Here is a 14,436-nt window from a genome sequence, read left to right as displayed (position 1 = left end):
CTCAGGGCTGAAGGGCCTGCTACAGGGGTGACCTATAAGTGACCTGGTGCAGTGTAATTGGCGGTGAAAGGGTGCATACACCTTTTCACGCAGGCTGCAATGGCAGCCCTGCAGAGGCCTTTGCATGGCCTCCCTATGGGTGGCAAAAGAAATGCTGCAGCCCATAGTGATCCCCTGGAACCCCAATGCCCAGGGTACCTAGGTACCATATACTAGGCACTTATAAGTGGGCACCAGTATGCCAATATTGGGTGAAATACTGGGTGACAAAATTTAGAGGAGAAAGAACAATCTCCGGGGTCCTGGTTAGCAGGTTCCCAGTGAACACAGTCAAACGCACTGAGATCAGGCAGAAAATTAGGGTAACCATGGCAAAAAAGGGTAGTTTCCTACAGTCCTCTGGCAGCAGTGGCATAAAGTGCAATTATAAGGTAACCCAACTCTATGGATTCAGAAACCTTATACCAAGGTTGAGTGACCTGGGGACTGGATGTCTAATTTGTCCTTGATTTAGAGTGAGAAGTTCCGGATTGTTGGGAAGCTTCTCGTGGGGAACTATTGATAGGTCCAAGAGTGTGGTGAACTATGGCTGACGCGCCCAAGTGGGAGCTACAAGGATCAAAGTGAGAGAAGTTTGCCTGAACCAGAAATGGAATGGGAGGGAGAGGAGGAAAAGCATAAGCAAATATCCCTGATCACTTCATACATTGAGCATTGCCTTTGAAAAGAGTGTGGATACCTGGAGGCGAAGCTTCGGCATTTTGGGTTTTCTGCTGTGGCGAAATGGTTTATCTGAGGAGTTCCCCCATTTTGTGAAGTATGTTTGAAGGACCTGTGGGTGGGGTTCCCAAACGTGGACTTGTTGCGGCATCCTGCTGAGCAGGTCTGCAAAGTCGTTGTCTGTCCCTCGGAGATACTCTGTCACCAGGTGAATGTGGTGGTGGAGAGCCCACTTCCATATTGTTTGAATGAGTTTGGGAAAATTGGGACAACCGTCCTCCTCCCCCCCCGAATTAATGTAGATAATACATGACTATCATTTTGTCTAGCGGACTAAGACAACCTAGTGATATAGGAGATGAAGAAATGCTTTCAGGGCTAATAACAAAACCTGTAGCTCGAGGTAACGGACATGTAGAGATTGGTGACTGAGAACCCAGAGAGGCCTTTTACTGTAAGATATTTAAGGTGAGTGCCCCAACCAGTCATTGATGCATCTCTGGTCAGAATGACCCGAGCCACAGGGTCCAGAAATGGCCAGCCTTTCAACAGGTTGGTGGTGTTCCACAATTGCAGAGAGCGGTGACTATGGCGGTCTAAACACTAGATCTTCCAGCTGATCCTGTAACTGAGACCACTAACGAGACTGACACTGCTGTAGGGGATGCATGTGGAGTCTGGCATGGGGCACAATGGCAATGCAGGATGCCATCATCCCTAATAGGTGTATAATAATCCTGACTGTATATGTGCGATTCTCCTGAAACTGGGGGAGAAGAGACTAAAAACTGTAAACATGGGCCGGGTTGGGGGTATGATAGCCCCAACTCTGCATTGAGAATAGCTCTTAAACAGGGCTATATGTGACGAGGTTGGGGGTGGGATTTGTAAAAGCGGAGTGTGAAGCCCAGTGTGTGAAGGAGATCCACTGTTAACTGAGTGTGATATTGGCACTGACATAAGGTACTGGCTTTGATGATCAAGTCATCGGGGTAAGGGAGCTAAACTTGTTGATATCTTTTGCAGTTTAGTACTTTGTTAGGTCAAGAATTCTTCATTTTCATTAATCTGTGTATATTTCTGCCAAACTCGTTTTGAACAGTGAGATTTGTATTGAGGTTTTTAGTGCATTTTCTGCCACTGTGTTTTTGATGGTAAGGGCATCTGCTAGTTTGATGGACGAGATAGACTAAAACCAGCCAATCTCTAGCGCAATTCCGTGCTGACTGTGCCCAGTCTGTTCTAAAAGCCTGATCTTCGAGGAATGTATGTGAAGCGTTAGTCACCAAAGGGCCATTCAGGGCTATGTTTGCTCTCTCAGTTATTATGACTCAGTAAAGAGCCATCCTGATTAAATTTTTTCAAGGAAGAGAGTTTATCCCAATCTTTCTTGAGACTTCCTGTTGCGGTACTCCCATTATCCGCCAATATTGTGGCAGTCTTCAGTATTGCTTATACAATGTTGTCATTGTAACTCAGACCCTGTAGATCAGCCATGGGAGGGTGGTAGTCAAAATCAGATAGGTGATGAGTATAAATAAGTAAAGAGTCCAACAGCTGATCCACTGTACAGTAATGTTGTTAATGTAGAAGGAAAAGGAGACTTTCAGTACAATATACAGTTTGCTGATGAGCAAATTCAGAGATGTAAAGTTTCCAATTATGTTTTCTGTTATCCTCAGATTCTCACCAGAAGCAGCAAAAAATAACAACTTGGATAAGAGCAGAGTTTGCGAACAGTGCTTTTCAGGTGGATTGTACTGAAGCGGAGAAACCAGACTGAATGCCATGGGCTCTTGCATCGTCTTTGAAAGACTCACTGGGTTGTGGCTTTTAGTGTTTTTGGTTGTTGTTATTGGTGAGTACTGCCAACGTGAATAAAAGGAGAAAACGTGGGTGGGAGCCCAACTGTTATATTAGATGTAGAGCAGTTGCACTGGCCTCGAGAACCTGCTTCAGGTGATTTGTTTTCTAGGGTTAGTAGAGGCATCTATCTACGTATGGAATGACATCATAATATTGTTGAAGAAATACAGAACATAATCCTTGATCAGGAAATGTGGAGCAGAGCAAAGGTTTGATCTGAGCTACCTAATTACAGTTCCTCTGTAACATAACTGCATCTTTCAAAGAGTGTTCATTTTTTGCAGGTGCAGGACAATGAAACAATTTATAAGCAGAACAAATATAAATACTTTAAAGCTGTCCAAGAGATAGGAGATGCTCATCTGTTTTATTTCATTTAACTGTATTTTATTCTTACCTGAGCTATTCCTTCTTTGATAACTTGCTTGTAGATTTTAAAAAGCTGAGCGATGAAATCATCCACTTTAACTGTACTGAAGAATAAAACACACAACATATGCAGTGTTATTACACTGCTGCAAGATACCGCTTGAAATAAATCTACCAATATGGCACTGTACACATTTAATCTCCTTTAGATGCTATCCCAATGCATCTGCTACACAGGTATATTCATTCAATGTTTTGCATAACATTATCTCATTGTCTTTAAAGTATGCAGCGGTCCCTAGTCCTCTTACACAAGGCACTGTTAGACCATTATTATTTAAAAATAAAATAAAATAAAATAAACTAACTTGAATCATTCAGATCCCCAAAAGTATTGTGGCATCACTCTTCTAATGGCGGTAGCTATAGTTATGTAAAGCATTGTTGCTTCTCAAATATGCAATTTTTCCTGAAACCTCAGGAATCTTGGAGAACTCAGTCATTCCTGCTGTTCTCATTTAGGTATTCCTTTTATTCCTATGAAGATGACACTCCGCTTTTATTTAAGTTTAATAGGGATGGATCTCTTTCTAAACATCTTCATTCTTGTCTACAATTTATTAAAGGCTGAGTGGCCAGAAACGGGTTAATTATATATTTGGAAATAACAGGGGCTTCTCTTGGTGGGCACAGATTCATAGATCTTGTTTTTAGGTTCATGCTCATCAACTTAATCTGTAGCTAAGAGACTTAGCTTCAGACTTGATTTATCTCTCAGACTAGATACTCCGGTTTCCTCAGTGATATTCTCTTGCTTCTACCCCCTTAAATCTCTGAAATTAATTTTTTGATTGCTGTCAGAGGATGGCCAGAAGGACAGTGATTGCAGCCACTATATGCTTGCGGCTAGATTACAGTAATACTTTATATTTACGTACATCCAAAGAGCAAATACAAAGACCACAAAAAGTTAAAAGTTAAAAGTTAAGCAGCACAGACTGTACTGCAGTCTACAAAATGTTCTAATGCCTCTTAGATATCCTCTTCTGACAAAAATACTTTTCACCATCATTATTTTAAAAGAGCTAGACTACGCAGAAAATCCTTTTGTGTGCTTGATCCGAATGAATGTATTCAACTACCACATTCTCAGAGTAATTCAGTCACTCATTGTTTAGGAAACTACTAAGAACTGTACTGTTTTCATTTAATAGTACAGTGTAAGGCTTCTCTTAGTGGTTGTTGTAGGAATCTGGCTCTGTATATCATGTACCAAAATGAGGTATAGCTTACACAGAGTCAGGTGGATCCCCAAAGGCTTAGAGGCTAAAGTGGATAATACTAATGCTCTCTTTTGTGGTAGTGTGGTTGAGCTGTTAGGCTTATCGGAGCCTAGTGCAAAGTATTTGTTGTACACACACGTCAAGGAATGAGGCACACACTCAACGACTAACTCCAGGACAATGTTTTTATATAGCAAAAATATATTTTGTTACTTTATTACTAGAACCAAAAGGTCTTTGATGCAGGTAAGTTGCGTTGTAAGTAGGTACCAAGCATATGTATCAAATGTACTTTGTTTAGGCTTTGCAGATAAAACAGTTTACAAGTAAGTAACACTTTTCAATTTTAAAAGTTGACAGTGACATTTTTTAAAGGAACCAATGCAGTCCTGGGGGAGGAAAAGTGTAAGCACATTTAAGAGGTAAGTATTCGACTTACAATCCCCCAGTTCACAGGTCAAACTTCAAGTTAACCCCAAAAGTGCACCACCAGCAACTCAGGGCCGGCCGGGTGCAGAGGTCAAAGTTGGTGTCGGGTTTTCAAAGGAATCCTATGAGAACTAGGGCAATCCGAAGAAAACAGGATGCAGGTAAGTACCCGTGGTTTAAGGAACCAGACCTGGGGGTTTAGGGGCCACGGGTCAGCACTAAACAAACACCCTCAGTGGCACAGGTGCGTGGTGCAGGGTGCAAACACAACATCGAGCACCCAATGCTTTTCAATGGGGGACCACGGGGGGTCAAAAGATGCTGCAGGCTGGGTCCTGGGGGTCGGTTCCGGAAAACCAAAGGCTGGACAAGGAGGAGGCACGCCTGCTGTACGCTGCTGGATCTTCGGTTGGATTCCCCAAGGTCACAGGGCAGCTGGTGAAGGGGTATCTTTGGGCGTCGGGAATCTTCGTCATATCCGGGTGCGGGAGGGGGAGTGGTCATCCGGACTTAGTCTGCAGGTGGCGTTGTGTTGGCCAGGAGGGTTCAGCCTATGATGAACCGGAGGTCAGGATCGCCTAGGGACCTTCTCTGGACCGGTGGGCGATCTAGACTCAAGCCACAGGATTCGGGTGCAGAGTGAAGAGAGGTTGCGGATCCGGGGCGGTTCTGCAGTCCTTTGGGGGGGGGGTTCTTCTGGACAGGGCCGCTTTCCCCGGAAGTTCTTGGTCCTCTGGGGGTTTGTGGAGGTCACTGGTCCTGGAGAATGTGTCGCCTTTTTGTTGCACTATTCTTGAAGCTGCAGACAGTCCAGTAGGGCTGGGGTGAGTTTCTGGAGTCTTCAGTGCTGGGGTCAGCTCTTCAGTCCTCCTTCATTCTTGAGGTCTCCATGTATTTGAAGAGCAAGGTTCAGATGTGCCCCTAAATACTAGATGTAGGGGCATTACGGGAGTCAGATGGCAGTAGCTAATGGCTAGTATCCCTGAGGGCGGCTACATCCTTCCTGTGCCCACTCCCTTTGAGGGGGGGAGCAGATTCTTATCCCTATTGGTCCCTCTCCTCCAGAACAAGATGGAGGATTCTGCAAGGAGGGGGTCACTTCAGCTCTGGGCACCCTAGGAGTTGTCCTAGCTGCAGTGGTTACTCCTCCTTGTTTTACCTAATTTTCCTGCCAGACCTGCTGCCAAAAGGGGGGCTTGGTCTGGGGGGCGCGCATCTCCACTAGCTGGAGTGTACTGGGGCATTGTAACAGGAGGCCTGAGCCTTTGAGGCTCACCGCCAAGGGTTGCAGTTCTTGCAGGGGGAGGTGTGACGCACCTCCATCCAGAGCATGCTTTGTTCCTGAACCCAGAGAGCACAAAGGCTCTCACCCCAGGGGGTCAGAAACTTGTCTGTTAGTGGCAGGCTGCCACTGACCAGCCAGTCCTACAATACAGAGCTGAGTAAACTACAGAGGACATCTCTAAGATGCCCTCTTTGTGCATTTTCCAATAAATCCAACACTGGATTCAGCGTGGGCTTATTGTGCTGAGATACTCAATACCAAACTTCCTATTCTTCAGTGAAGCTTTCATGGTTCTGGCAAGTTCGTAGTGACAAACTCCCAGCCCATATATTTAATAGGGCCACCCTGCACTTATAAAGTCTAAGAATGGACTTGGGCACTGGAGGGGCATATTGCTCATGCAGCTATGCCCTCACCTGTGGTATAGTGCACCCTGCCTTAGGGTTATAAAGCCAGCTAGAGGGGTGACTTACCTATGCCACAGGCAGTGGTTTGTGGGCATGGCACCCTGGGAGGGATGCCATGTCAACTTTACCTTTTTCTCACCACAATCACACACAATCTGCAATGGTAGTGGGCATATGTTTGGTGAGGGGTCCATTATGGTGGCACAATACATGCTGCTGCAGCCCTTTGGGACCCTCCCTGGCCACAGAGCCCTTAGTACAGGAAGGTGGAATTCCTATAGCCCGACACCCGGGACATATTGTTTGGGTCAAGGGCAACAAGTGTTAATGTTTATTTTGTCCTTGGGACTAGTAGGCCCAACCCCCTGCAGCATAAACCCTTTGGCTGCCAGTTTACAGAGAAGGGAATTGTCTGCAGTTGCGGTAATATGTTTCCAAAAATGTATGCTGTTCAAACATGTATTTATGGTTCATTAAAAGCCTTCACTATTAGGGCGAGCGCTGTAAATAAACGTTTTAAGGTCACACTGCACTACTGGCAGTGGCTACAGTAGAAAAAAAAAAGTGTACACACTTGTTTGAAAAGTTTAATAGTATGAGACTAAGTGTAGTGCTCCCAGAATGCTCTCTGATTAGATGCAAATGTTTGCAGCAGCTTGCAAGCAAGAGTGATTTTTTTGCTTTCAAAATTCAATGTTCTGAAAAAAATGCAAGCAGGAAAAAAACGTTTTGCTTCTATGAAAGATGCTATTTCTTTGAAGCGTCATGTAGTAAAATGTGTTGATGCATGCTAGTATTTCCCAAAAATATTCCTAATGGAAAGTCACTGTAACCATTTTCAACAAGATTATAAGAAGCATAAAAAGTAAACAAGCACTGGCAAAGCCAACCAATCTGACATTTTTTGCGTGTGAATCTTTTGGTTTTGTCAATGCGGGTCTTGTTTTGACATGACTTTTGTAACACTTTATTGTTGGGGGAGCTGCCAGTCCCAAAAAATAATAACAAACACTGGCAATAAGAAAAAACCTTTTTGAGTCTCAAAAAGCACACATTGCCACTAGTGGCGTAACAAAGGCCCTGCAGCCCCCTTCCAGGGGGCCCCCTCAGCACAGCACCTGCCCTGAGTTAGCCTGGAGGGAGGTGCCCTCCATATTCTTTGCGGGGGGCCCCCTCCAGTTTCATTACGACACTGATTACCCCAGTGGTTCCTGGCACTGCACAAAACTACTTTGTGTGCCAATATGCTCCTTGTGGAACAGCAGAATGCAATCACTCACAGTAAAGCCAGACAATAGATGTTTATTAAAAACAAAGGCCCAAATTTAAGGATGGCCTTGCACCATCTAACGCCACATTAGCGTCATTTTTCTGACGTAAATGTGCATTAGTTTGCCAAAAACGCTGCACCATATCTACAAAGTGGCACAAGGCATGCACTGCGCCACTTTGTGACCATTTGTGCCACGTTATGCATGATGTATGCAAAGGGGTGTTCTGGCACAAGGAGGCCCGCAAAAATGCTGCAATGAAGTCTACAACATTTCATTGTGCTATTTTTGGTGTCATTTTTAACGCCTGCTTAAAACAGGCGTTAAAAGGACGCACCGTTTGGATTCAATAGGCCTCCTTGCAATTTTCTCCACTAGCATCAGAAGTTTTGACAGTAGTGGAGCAAAGTGCCACAATAGCAAAAAAAAGTTTGCCCCCCTCCAAACCGGGAAGAACGTCTACTTCTGCTCTTGTCAGGAGTACATTTCCAACCTTTCTCGTTATGGGAAAAGATTAGAAGAGCTGGTAAAAATCCTTAAACAAAGTCAGTAGGTTTGCAGACTCAAAGGCATTCCACCCCTGGAACTATTGCTTACTGCTTCCACCAGCCCCAATATGTAGCTCTGTGGGAAGGTGGCAAAATAAGAAAATTGCTTTAGTAGGGATTTAAATTGCAAGTATTCAAGCCCTACTATAGCAGTGGCCCCGATATAATTAGAGAGGCTATTATCAGAGCTCTTACATAATGAGATTGCTGCCATAATTTGTTGTCGCACTACATGGCACCAAAGAGACAAGTTGATTTTTTTTTACAGGACAAGTAGATTTGAGAACAAACCTGCCCCATGGACAAGTAGATATTTTAATAATTTCCACTCCCCTGCCTTAGTACCACTGGTACCTTTTACAAGGGACTTAGCTGTGTGCCAGGGGTGTGCCAATTGTGGAAACAACAGTACAGTTTAGGAAAAGAACACTGGTGCTGGGGCCTGGTTAGAAGGATCCCAACACACTCAGTCAAGTTAGCATCAAAAACAGGGGTGTGGTTGGGGGGTGGGTATAAACCATGCCAAAAGGGGATCTTTCCTACAGAGGTGTTCAAGAATCAGAACCATGAGGTCTTCTGGTGCTAAGCACACACCATGGCATAACAGTAACATTTGTTCTCCATAATAGTGTTCTCTAGTGAGTAAAACACATTTTAGGAAACACTGCTGTTTTGTTTCACTATGGACCGAGATGAAACACACACACACTGAAAGGAATTTCTGGTATGCAACAGTCTAGGAAATACGTTTATTAAGCCACTCCGCGAGGCTCGGAAAAAAAGGTAAAATGTAGCAATTAAATAAAAACATGTACAAAGAATACTCTGCTGTTTATAGATTGAAGCACATACATATATATTGGTATATATTCATGCACAAGGCAAAGCTAATAACAAGAATTAAAAATGCATCACTAGGGGGCACAGCTGAATTTGCTTCATCTCTTCTGCCAGCAACAGGCTGTTGAACCCGGTCGACCATAAAGAGAAAGAAAAACTACTTTCACAGGAATTTGTGACGGACACAGACGTCCCTGTTCTGCCAAAGCTCAATCCACTTCCCGATCAATTTGGTCTTGGTCTCTTACAAACCTAAAACAAGCCAGAGAGGAGAATTCTAGAAAATCCCTCCCACTCCCCAAGTTATTGTTAAAAAATGCTGGCTACTTCAGGTCAGTTTTGAAAGGAACACGTTGGAACTGGCCACGATCCCAAGGTGCTTCTCTAAAACCAAACCATTTCCTGCATACCATAAACATCATCCCAGTACATCCTTATCTCTCCGTCTCCCCCATGTTATGTCCTAGTCCTTGATGAGAAGGACCACGCAGACACATTGAGTAAAAGCATGAGCGGAAAACAGTGCATAACATGGTGTACACGGAAAAATAGCATCATAGTGTTTAAAGCTAATCTAAGGGCAAAATGGAATCTGTAAGCAAAATGGAGCTGATGGTCACCAATGTGACGGTGTGCAGCTAGACTAAGTGTAAAGTGGAGTCAGTGGTCAAATACAAATATCATTACAACTGCTTTTACTGAAGTTTGAGGAAGAACATATACCACCACCTACAACCTTACTGGTGGTGAGGACAAAGGAAAGGGATCCACAGAACATCAATCCCCCTCCCTCTTACATTACCAAGTGTTGCTCCTGCCTTTCCACATCTCCAGACTAACAGTACCCTACCACAGGCCATGGCTTAGACATTGCGCAATATGGCTGCCTCCTAACAGCTCCAGTTTCATTATCAGGTGCATGTACAGTTCAACGTCCGAGTAGAGAAGATGTTTCTTCTCCAAAAGAGAGACACCATTTTCAGCAATTCCCATACAATGTAAATTTTCCAACATTGCCTCTCCAACTAGCTCTACCAGTACACAATCAAAATAGGACCCACCTTCTCCAGTCAAACTTCAATCACCTACATTCATGGAAGTTCTTCTTGAAGAAATTAGAGCCTTGAAAACACATATGGAATTAACAAATAGAAGTTTGCAAGGTTTTGAATAAAAAAGGGTGTTGGATGGACAGCGCATGGAGGTGGAACAAAGAGTGATCTACAAGACAAGGTTTCTAAAACTGACAACCTAAACATGAAGTCACAGCTTTCAAGACACGCCTAAGAACCTTAAAAACAGAACAACCTTAGAATTCATAGTCTTCCAAAGGATACTGGGGCCAGTGATCCAATTTCCATTTTTTAGATCATTCATCCTCAAAGTATTTGACAAGCAGAGTTCCAGGATTTGAATCATTCAAAAAGCTCACAGTTTAGGTCAAAAAGCATCTTCAAGAAGGAAAAGTGAGATCATTTTATTTCTGGGCTATATAAGCCAAGTGACTCCAGACGGAAACAGTTTCTTGATCTAAAATCAACATTTAGATCTTCGAACACAAGATCTGGCCAAATTCAACATTGTCTTTTATAGTAACATAAGGATAAGATGATTACTTACGACAGCCTCAAAGATTGTGCCCCTGCGTAGGCAAAACCTTTGTTTGGAGCCTGCTACACCGGCAAAAACATTGAAACCTGTACATTATGCGGAAATCACCATACAAATTGTGAATGCATCTGTGAGCAGGAGAGGAAGCTCAGTTACCTTTGTTACTCCAACTAATGCTTTTAAAAAATACATACATTTTGACCTTACTGGGGCTTTTTCAAGGCAGACTTGTGGTGCTACCAGGATGCTAGAAGGAAGCCGGAGAGGAGCACTCGCCCGCTTCTACATATCAGTTATGCCATGGCCAACTGTTGACACTAACTGTCAAAGAAATATCTGCTTTATTCATTGACAATCTTTGCATTCAAGAACTGCACTGATTCATACATTTCCTAATTCTAATAACATACATAGACCATAAATAAATAAGCACTGAGTGAATAGGTCTCGCCTTTTTGATTTGCAAATGAAGACCTATTGGCTTTGCTATGCCGTTCAGAAAAAAAAGAAAAGGCTAATGCTGAACAGCATTGGCAAAAAAAAATAATTGAACAATGTACATGCAAATGTGCATTTATGCACCATGATGATACAGCGGAACAGTCATTTTATAAATATGTGCATGAAAGGTGGTGCATATAACTACGCCAGGCCGCCCTAGCATGATAATGCAGAACTAAGCATGCACTACTTGGCCCAACATGAATATCATACACCCATTGCACTGGTGATCCCTTCAAAGAACCTGGTTGGGTGCTGTCCATTCACCACATTGGGTCAGTAACTATTTGACCAACAGAAAGGTACAAGTTCACGTCAAGTAAACAAATGGCTACCCTTCAGCAGTATTAGTACCTCAGGCCATTAGTGCCCAGAGACAATTACCAGTAGATGTAGCGCTCTTTAAGCACTCAATAACAGTGCACAACAACCTCTAAAGTACAAAACATATTCAATTTACCATAGATGTTACGTTGATTTAATAGTGACTTGGCTTTAGCTATACCTTCGTTTTCTAAGTCATCCAGGCTTTCTGACTCCCCCTCTGCAATTATCTATATTATACATTTTTGCCAGGAAAGTAAAACACAGCAATAAATGCCAGCCATCAGATTGGCAAAGTAATCTCACAAATACAAGTCCCTAGTGGATGTAAAGTTTTGGTGCTGCTATGCACAGAAATGCATGTATTTGTTAGAATAAACCTTGCTACAATCATCAACTGCTCTAGCCCTTCTTACTTTCCCCTCCCACTGAAAATTAGAGCTAGAAGACTTGAGGGCCGCATCCCTGTCCCTTTGGGTTGTTCTCAAACCTGGAGAGAGGAAGTGTTAATCAAAATAATTTCTATGTGCAACAGTGTGACAACAATGGATCACGGAGTAGGAAGAAGTATCTTCATTGTAAAGACCGAATAGAAACTAAAGTGCTTAGCCAGGGTAGAACACATAGATCACTTCAAGCTGTGTATGCATGTGGTCACTTCTGACAGAAAAGGGCAACAGTGCCACACTGAAATCACATTATGGGCTTGAGATACGCGGGGAACTTGATATACAATGGCAAAATGTTATTTTCTTAAAAAAGAAAGGCCGATTACTCATCCAACAGAAAGTAACTACACATGTTGACTTCATTTTCTGAACTTTTAAACTCTCAAATTCTACGAAATGTTACAAAATCGGGCATTCTGTTTTTTTTGTATCTGATGCAAGAACTTGCATTTATCTGTACGCAACACATGAATAATCCTTTTGATTAATGTGCCTACAATGAAGAGGCCACTGCTCATGCTATATGGTCTGTGGATGCTATTTAATGACTTGGAATTTGTCCTAATATAAACTGATTCCAAACTCTAGATTTGTTTCGTGAATGTTTCGTTCTCAGTCATTTTAGCAATTTAAATGGAAATGTTACTAGAGAGACTCACCAAGTAAAAGGTTCCATTAGTCTGGTGCAATAAAACCAATATACCTACCGGAAACAAGAAAAAAAGCACTAGTGAAGAGGCAGCAGTCAGGGAGTGGGAGGGGCAAGAAATAGTACTTCAATCACATTTGGAGTAGTGGAGAGGCACTGATTATCTTGAAACAATCTGAGCTTGGTCCTTGCTCCAGAGAGGATATGAAGTGACGTTTGACCAGCACTGGTCAATTATGGAGGCTGCAAAGAAGAGTGGCACTGGAGTAAACAAATGGTAAGCAATAGGCAGTCTCGAGCCCTTTTTGTAAACAATATGGTCTCTCAAGTGAGATACATGCACTCCAAGGCTGAAACCTAAAAATGAACTCAGTAAGGAAAATTATCTTATGTGTTGGCCTACTGAATTTTGGAATAAGATATGGTTACAACTGCATAAATCCTCTTGAGCATTAAATACCACATGAAATTCATTTCTAGATATAATCAATAAGATTACCCGCCTCTGACAAAAATAGGTTAAGATATGAATGCTAATTGTTGGTCATGTAATGCCATGAATAGGGACTTGAACCATATGTCATTTACCTGTCCTAACATATCATTTTTGCAAGATATTCTGGAATCAAATTACTGTTTTGTTTAATGTCAGAAAGGCACTTTAACACAAATGTATTCTTAGGCAGTTTATATGAAGACTGAGTTACCTTTGCTCTTGGCAACAGATCAACTGATCTTTTCTGCTTTGTTAAATGCTAACTGGAAAAATGATGCAGATGTTAATTTTTACATATGGCGGTACAGCTGTTGTTTTAACCATACACTAGGCAGAGCATATGTAACATTTTTGTCATTAGCTATAAAAAAAAAAAATGTTATGTCTACTATTACATTTTTTTTTAGCAATTCAAGTTTCAAGTCTTTATGAAATTGTGTATTTTCGGAACAAGTAGACACACCTAACTGATGAGAATCACAGTCTAAAGTACCATAGTTCCACTTTTGGTAATTACAATGCAATTTATAGTTGTCTCACTATTTTCTAACATCACCCATTGCCCCTTGTGTACACTAAAGTATATTATATCTCCAATAAAGTAGTGATCTGTGGTTTACGTTTTCATCAAAAAGATAGTTATTATTAGTAATAAATCTGTTAATCGTCAGATGATTTAGAGACTGTTGCTTGCCAAACCCTTCTTGAAGCAAATATTGTGCTCAAATATGATATTCAATTAAGCTTTCAAACTAAAGGAATATAGGTTCTCGCTTTTCCCATCTGGGCATAGTTGTGGCATCTCTTCCCAGATCAGCTTGAGAACCTGAAAAAAGCATGGGCATGGCAGTGCCCTAAATTTAGATGACAGCTTCTTTAGATAAGGAGACCAGTCTGATTCAAAGGGCATGACCAAGTGTACAAGTGTTAAGATTTTAACACAGGCAAGAAATCCCACAACCGAGCTACCTATCTCAAACAGTGCTGTTTTTTCCAAGAGGAATAGGAATTAAATTGCAGAAACGTGTGCAATAGCTATGTTTTCCATGTCCGACTTATATATTAGCCCTTTTATGGGGGAAGCCCAAAAGCACTGTACAAGGGCCCCTGGGAATGCTGGTTCTAAACATTTTGTTATTTGCCCATCAGTAACCTCTATTTCCATTGTTTTCACTCATCTCTAATGACCCGAGGATTTGTCTGATTAGAATGTCAAAAGTAGAATCATACAGATAATTTATATCAAATGCCTGTGGTGGTCACCTCACTTTCATTGATTTCTCAAGCACCGTGAGCTCCTTTTTTGAGATCTCTTATTCACAGAGTACTAGAAAGTGCCTAACTTTCAAGTAACTGAAGCATTCCAGTTCAGTAAAGCCAAATTCTTT

At 42.2% G+C, this 14,436-nt stretch overlaps 1 protein-coding gene across 3 annotated transcripts in view; it reads right to left on the bottom strand.

Moving 5' to 3' along the window:
- The window catches only part of GSS (glutathione synthetase), a 1,684,034-nt gene that overhangs the window by 1,449,442 nt on the left and 220,156 nt on the right, over positions 1–14,436 (bottom strand). For all 3 annotated transcript variants that reach the window (XM_069243914.1, XM_069243916.1, XM_069243915.1), the window contains one exon: positions 2,984–3,059. In XM_069243914.1, coding sequence (XP_069100015.1) covers positions 2,984–3,059 — 76 coding nt within the window. The remainder of the gene's footprint in view (positions 1–2,983; positions 3,060–14,436) is intronic.

This window comes from Pleurodeles waltl, chromosome 7, assembly GCF_031143425.1.
Source record: "Pleurodeles waltl isolate 20211129_DDA chromosome 7, aPleWal1.hap1.20221129, whole genome shotgun sequence".
Lineage (NCBI taxonomy): Eukaryota > Metazoa > Chordata > Amphibia > Caudata > Salamandridae > Pleurodeles > Pleurodeles waltl.
The sequence above is the reverse complement of the archived record's forward strand: the minus strand, read 5'-3'. Positions and strand labels throughout refer to the sequence as shown.